General features: G+C 38.8%; 1 protein-coding gene across 3 annotated transcripts in view; it reads left to right on the forward strand.

Moving 5' to 3' along the window:
* BLTP3B (bridge-like lipid transfer protein family member 3B) overlaps positions 1-7,321 on the forward strand; it is a 79,889-nt gene extending 72,568 nt beyond the window's left edge. For all 3 annotated transcript variants that reach the window (XM_077831772.1, XM_077831778.1, XM_077831785.1), the window contains 3 exons: positions 2,168-2,276; positions 4,953-5,134; positions 6,085-7,321. In XM_077831772.1, coding sequence (XP_077687898.1) covers positions 2,168-2,276; positions 4,953-5,134; positions 6,085-6,213 — 420 coding nt within the window. In that variant the 3' untranslated portion in view covers positions 6,214-7,321. The remainder of the gene's footprint in view (positions 1-2,167; positions 2,277-4,952; positions 5,135-6,084) is intronic.
* Positions 7,322-7,619: the final 298 nt, after the last annotated feature.

The raw sequence follows: 7,619 nt of genomic DNA on the forward strand, positions 1-7,619 counted from the left end.
TTGCAGTAACACCTGCTTTCCAATCAAAATCAGCATTAACAGAGAAGTATGCTATAGGCTCATCAGCCCTCCTTCAAGGATAGTTGTGGTGATGAGAGCTTAGCATAGAAGGAGGAAAGAGGTTATAAGGACTAACTAGAGCCCAGATTTCATGTTCTACCCTATCTAGAAATAGTTACTAAATAATACAAGCCTTTCGCACTAGTGTGGCTTAAAATAGCAACATTAAGAGAACACTGCAGTGCAGTCTCCTAGTTTTTCCCCTAGAACACTTAAAGCAGACAATGATTTCACTGGGGGGCAGCCAGAAAGGCTATTGTAAGTGTAAGGAAATTTATTTTTTAGAGATTTAGGGTTATAATATCACTGCTGCCAAAACCAAAAATTAAAACAACCTCAGACACAAATAGCCTTGGAAAATTTCAAAACAGTGAGAGATACAAGGGACTCAATTCCCAAATTTGGAACCCAAGATAAGGGAGTGACTAATTCTACATTTAGAGCTCAAGCCTAAACTGTGCCACAGTCATGCTTAAATTTAAGCGCTGCTTTAAGTTGCACCAGCTGGGGCAGTCTCCATTCTGCCAGCTCAAGGAACCGGCACAGTTCTGATTCCCTCCTTGTTCCAACAGCTCCTTGTATGCTGGCTTTACACTATCTGAAGATTGTCTGTGCTAGGGAAATTTTCAACTGCTTGCTTAGGCAATTTTAAAGTGCCATTTGCGCCACTGGAGCAGCACAAAGGGCACTTAGTGAAGGCTTTTGCAGCTCAAATGGTCACTTAAGCACCAAGTTGAGTGCCCAAATTCAGAAAGGAATGCTTTAATGTACATCCCCCTAATTTTAAAAACTGGGCTTCTGTATTTTCCTGGCAGGGGGGCAGGCTCAGGCAACGCTTTTTTGACAAAATAGTCAATTTTGTAGGTAAAGACTGTACATTAAGCTGATATTAATAAGAGGTTATGGGCAGTGAAGAATTCACTGTATGTGCATCCCTCACCAAGTCACCATGAAGTCAATCAATTCTTTACTTTGTGGCTGGATTGCCCATTTAGTGGGATATTTTCTTTGCACTGAAGTTGACACACTGTTTCCTGAGTGAGTTTTGAGGGTGGTTTTTTCATACCGCAGTCTTTGCTCTTTGAAAGAGCCATCACACTTTAACAATTTGTTTTTGTTATGTATTTGCTGATGCTGGTAATGCTTTTGATGTGTTTACTTTCTGCTGGCATTAGACACATTGCTCTGCTAGACAGGAACAGTGAACCGTAATTGAGGAGAAACCACCACAAGCAGTTTGTGAGGTTTCTTTTGTCTTTTTTTCTGCAGTGGTATCGCTGAGCTGTGATAGCTATCATCCCAATGTAAATTCTTTAAAAAAAAACCTTCCCCCAAAGTATGGTAGGTGCAGCCCTACTGTCTTTAAATAGTCCAAGGGACAATCAGATGAGAGATTATACAGCACTGGTTTCTTAACTCCATTTCTGGTGAGGGCTCCTGTACTAAAGAATGTCTTGCTTTGCTTTAAGAAAAGGAGTACTTGTGGCACCTTAGAGACTAACCAATTTATTTGAGCATGAGCTTTCGTGAGCTACAGCTCACTTCATCAGATGCATACCGTGGAAACTGCAGCAGACTTTATATATACACAGAGAATATGAAACAATACCTCCTCCAACCCCACTGTCCTGCTGGTAATAGCTTATCTAAAGTAATCGTCAGGTTAGGCCATTTCTGATGAAGTGAGCTGTAGCTCACGAAAGCTCATGCTCAAATAAATTGGTTAGTCTCTAAGGTGCCACAAGTACTCCTTTTCTTTTTGCGAATACAGACTAACACGGCTGTTACTCTGAAACCTTGCTTTGCTTTGTTCTCATTGAGGTATTCTAGTCAAACCATATATGCTGACTTCAGTGGGCTTTCATCAGACATAAATTTGGCTCTTTGTTTTTCTGTAGGTCATACTAATTTTAATGGCACTGAAGTTTTGTAGATATCGGATTAGAAAATTCTGTCTGAATGCACTTCTAATGAGAGGGGTTTGTGAGTTTCATTAAGTCTGTTCAAATATGTTTACCCGAAGTTTTTGATTAGCTGGTTTGATTTCCTACCATTGATAAAGAGAGACAACATTAAAAATCCTGTTTTTATTACTTTTATTCTGTAGGATGACAGCCCACGTGATAATCTCTCAGCTCCTGAACCAGCCCCTGTAACACTGCATATTGACCTACTTTTGTTAGAGAGGAATGACGATGGTTCTTTTTGCATCAGAGGTGTGTATTGTAATGTTTCTACTTTGTGTGAACATTGTTTTGGACATGCAGCTAGTAATTAAAAGTGAGTTACCCCACAGAATTGCTAATCGCACTGTGACTATGTCTACGCTATGAGCTAGGGGTGTGATTCCTAGTTCTTGTACACGCACTTGTACTAGCTCAGAGCTAGTGTGAATATAAGAGGAATCACTCCTGTAGTTCATAGCGTAGATGTAACCACAGTGGACATCATACATTAAAACTGAAACTTAAGTACAGTCTAGCCAGGGAAAACAATCCCCAATAGCAGTGTTTTGACTGTGGCCCTGGTCCTGCAAGTCAAACCAATGGATGCATAGTGGTTCATATCACTTCATAGCACATGTATTTGACTCCAGATTCTTTCAGAGATGACTAAACACAATTTAATTGTCTAAATGTTGCAGAGAAGTGGTGACTTGTTATCTCAGCTATTTCTTATACATATATATTACAGGTAAATACATAATGAACACTAATTACTGTTACTTATTACTATTTATTTGCATTGCAGTAGCAACTAGAATCCACAGCCCCATTGTGCCAGATTCTGTACATATAATAAGGAAATAAGTTAAAGCATTGTATGACGGAATGCTGAACCAGCACTCTCATCACTGATTAACCTGTTACCCCTCTGGGAGGGGGTTGATTAAGGAGAGGAGTCTCTGATTACCAGATGAGTTTGGAGCTCGCATACTAATTAGCCCATTAACAAGAGGAGTGGATAAAAGAGCACAGGAAGGAAGTGGGAGATGGAGAGAAGCAGAAGAGAGAGGTTGGGCCTAACAAAATGGAGTTCTCTGGGAGGAGACACCTTGTCTCCCCCCTCCCTTTTGGAGAAAGGACAGTAAAACTGGATGACATTGTTAATACTGTGACTAATTGAATATAGAAGGTGGTAGAGTAAAACACTAAATAAACTTAACGGTGGTGTGTACATGAGGGAAGACCTCTGAGCGATCTGTGTGAAGCAAAGAGGACAGGAGCAGTAGATACCTTATCAGATGTAGTTCAAAACAAAAAAATTCTCTGTCTAGAACAAGTATCTGCTTGTGATTCTGTGTATTATGGAGGTACTAGAGCAGTTCCATAGGAAGGATTGCATTGACATTTGCATCTAAAACTGGGATTTAACCTCTTTGTTACATATGAAAAACATACCTGTGTGCATACACTCATTTGCGTACAAACACGTAATTTGTCTGGGTGTGTGGACATATGCAGTATGATTTGTGTGTATATAGTGTAACAACATGGCAATAAAGACTTCTACCACTTACCTTGCACAGATACTTAATGAATCCACCTATATAAAGTTAGGATAGCTTGCATATATTTTTGTGTTATACATCATCTGGTACATTAGAATTATGCTTCTTAGTCATTGTAGATGCTTCAAAACTGAAAACTGTGAGTGTTTGTTATTGTATGTGCAAATATACAATTCTAAGGTCTCTTTCAATCATTTGTATACTTCTCCCCATTGGGTAAAATTTATTTAAGTTATAAAGTTCTCGTATGTTTCCCTAATCCTTTGGTGTAGACACCTTAGGTGCAGTGGATGCCAAAGTGGAGTTCAAGTACCTTCAGCAATGAAGAGATATGTGTATCTGTATATATAGTCATGAACCCTGAAGTATGTTTTTTTAATACAATGGCAAATTCATGTAGTTTAGAGAGAAATGTTTATGAAGATTTAGATTATTAAAAAACTGCACCTCTCATTTTGCCCTGCCTGCAAGTACATTAAACACTCGAGTGTATCTTTAATCATGTTAAATAGAAGAAAGTTTCTTTAATGTTAAACTTGGAAATATATAAAATTGTCTTGTGTTAAGGATCTGGTTCAGAAGGCTTTTCACACCTTGTCTTCATATGTAAGTACAGGCCCCATCCTGACTGGAACCCTTGGGGTATGTCTACACTTCAGTTAAAACCCGCGGATGACTTGAGTTCATGGGACTTGGGTTGCGGGGCTGTATAATTGCAGTGTAGATACTCAGGCTGGAGCCCATGCTCTGGGACTCCAGGAAGCAGGAGGATCTCAGAGTCTAGGCTCCAGCCCGAGCCTGATTGTCGACACCACAACTTTACAGCCCCAAAGCCCAAGCCCCATGAGCTCAAGTCAGCTGACACTGGCCAGCCGTGGGTGTTTAACTGCAGCCTAGACATACCCTTAGGCACTATTGTAATACACATTTATTATTATTAGTTTATTACTATTAACAGACAAAACTCCCATTGACTTCAGTGCAAGTTACATGCATATGACGATCCCAGTCTAAAATATTATTTAGATTTTTTTGAATAGTTAGTTTCCATATGTTTAGTTAACTAATCATTTAAAATAATTTTTCCATGATGATGATTTTGACATTGTTCATATTTACTATTTCTTTAAGCTGCCATATATATATATATAGATATATATATAGATATATATATAGATACACACACACACACACACAGGCACACCTTTTCTCTCCCTTCCAAGATGTATACCTTTTATTTTAATGTGATATTGACAAGAAGATGTAGGTATAATTATACTTAATGTTAAAATTGTACTTGTTGGCCGTTTTAATTCAATATTAACAAGATTCAATAAAAATTAAACATTTCAAACTTCCTACTGTGGTCTCTATGAAACAGATAATCAAACACTAAGCAATGATGTGTTGAACTACAAGAAATCGAGTGCTACAGTGCAGCAAGTGAGTGGCGTTACCAGACACAAAATGCAGGATTATGTGTCTCAAGCCACACAGACTTCTCCAGAAATCCTCAGACCTTCTACATCAAGATGGGCTACAGCTGACTTCCTCAGAGAGGAGGTAATGATAAACCTAAGTTAATTTTATTTTAGTTTTATTAAATTGCATTGTAGTAATAAGCAGTCAAAAGTGTTTAATTGTTACAGATTATATATTTTGACTGTTAGAATATCATTTTTCTTGAGAAACTTGTTTTTGTGTGAACATAGAAACAACAAGGCACAGACACCATACTATGGTTAAATGCAGAGGATGCAACTTTAAAACTATTGTCTAATTGGGGTACCCACCCCAAAATAGCCGGCAGAGTTGTTCCAGTGTGGTTTTCAACTGGTACCAATGTCCCAGGAATACCACAAACCTTAGGGGGAGTGTGAAGGCCATGCCCCCTCTATAGCCTCAAGCCTGCCCAGAGATTCATCCTTCACACCAGAGGTGGGAGGGTTAAAATGAGATTGAGCCACCAGCTGTATGAGACATAGAGGCATATTGCCTCACCATGCAATATGTGTGCCCAGGACTCATACCCAAACAACTCAGTCACACCTTTCCTAATCCAGCCACACCAGAACCTGCCAAAGTTGAAACTGTGATGTAAACTTTCCAAACCATACCTCCTGGCTGTTGGGTGGCAGGTGAGAACCCACTCAGCAGTTTGCCATATCGTAAAAGTCCCTTCTTAGACCCCAAAACTGGCAATCAGCCTAGCCCATGCATCACCAGAGATCCAGCTACTAGATTAAGGGTGGGACTGACACAAGGAGCTCACAGTGGCCACCTTGCCTTGGCAGCAAACTGTTGCATCAACCCCCGCTTCATGCTGCACTATCACCAAATGTGAGCTAATCACCTAGCTGCAGAACATGTCTCCACTGCATCCTACAGCATCAAAGCTGCTCCCCAGCTAGCCGGGTGAGCATCTGGGCCCAGCATTTGTAAATGTTACTCTGACAGGAGAAAGTTGCCTGTACACAGACTAATACCTTTCTCTTTCAATTTAATCCTTGCAGCTTATTGAAGAAAACGAATGTCTTAAACAGGAACTAGCCAAGGCTAAAATGGCTCTGGCTGAGGTCCACATGGAAAAAGACACTCTGCTTCATCGTATAAAGAGGATGACTATTGAACATCAACAGTAGTGGATAATGTGTTCCAAAAGATTGCACTGGAGTAAGAAGGGCTGTATTTAAATACTGTTTGTGAATTAGTGGAAGACAGTCTTTTGACAGGAGCATAGAACAACGTATTTGTGGAATAAATACTATTCTGAGAATTTACGAAAGATTAGGATTAGACATTGCAATTGTGTTTTTCTGTTTAGCCCTGTTTAAACTGCAGTGATGCAGGAAAAATCAGTTTATACTGTACTTTACTAATTTTCCTAACAACAAGGATATGATCCTCTTAATTGTAATAATATCAGAGGAAATGTTATCTGGGGAACTGATCTGATAATGAGATAGTTCAAGGGGAAGGGAAGATGTTTACATGAGTAATTGAGTAAAATGTGTGTCATGCAGCATTGATATATGGTATCTTTATTCGCTAAGATTTAATGAGTTTACTTTTAACAAATATTTTAAAGGAGATTACATTTGCACTATAAACTGAATGGATCCCATTCTCTGGCCATTAAAACTTAATATAATTGGCCTCAAACTGGCCTAAAGTCAGTGTAACTAGCCCAGGCAGGATCACCAAGTTTAAGAGTAATCTTCCTGTGGCATAGAGACTTACACGGCTCTCTTCCACTGCTGGTATATTTGGGTAAAGGATTGGGACCTTAGGACAAGGATTGTAGCATTGGATACCCCTGCCAGGCGAGTCTTTTGCTTTATTGTGGGTATTGCAGTCTGGTGTAATTCAGATCATCACTTAAACTGTTCTACCCTATGCAGAAGGACTTGTCGTGCACAGAGACAGCAACCAGATCAGGGGTCTGTGCAAGATGAGCTTTAGCCATCTTTACACACACCCCTGCCCCACATGCTGCATGGCTCAGCCACGCCCAATGTATTTAAATATGTAACTGTTCATTTGTTAAAACAAAAACTTACTAAGGTTCATAAATTGTATATTTCTGTGTTTGAAAGAAAACTTTAGAGAATTATTAATTACCCTGTTGAACTTGAGAAGTTACATGAAAATGTAATTATGCAGTTTAAACTGGGTGATTTGTACAAATTGAACTATAATTTTCAGCTAAAAGAACTGATACAAATGTATAAATAAAAAGCACAAAATACAGACTTTTAGAGTGTGCTGCTATCAATTTTAACAACAACAAACAAAAACATGTACATTCCTTTGAGACTTTGTTTTTGCTAGATGTAATTCACTGAATAATTTAATTAGTGACCTTGTTGCATCTGGCAACTGAAGACATTTTAATTGATACTACACTTTTTGTTTCTGCACCATAGGATATTTGAAGGAAGTTTTGTTTGCAGATATGCAAACAAATCTATCATAGTCTTTAATATCCCATGGTTTGACTTTGCATATTCAGACTACTGAACTGTTTTTAACTAAAGTTTAATGTAGG

Source organism: Eretmochelys imbricata, chromosome 1 (assembly GCF_965152235.1).
Source record: "Eretmochelys imbricata isolate rEreImb1 chromosome 1, rEreImb1.hap1, whole genome shotgun sequence".
Classification (NCBI taxonomy): Eukaryota; Metazoa; Chordata; order Testudines; family Cheloniidae; genus Eretmochelys; species Eretmochelys imbricata.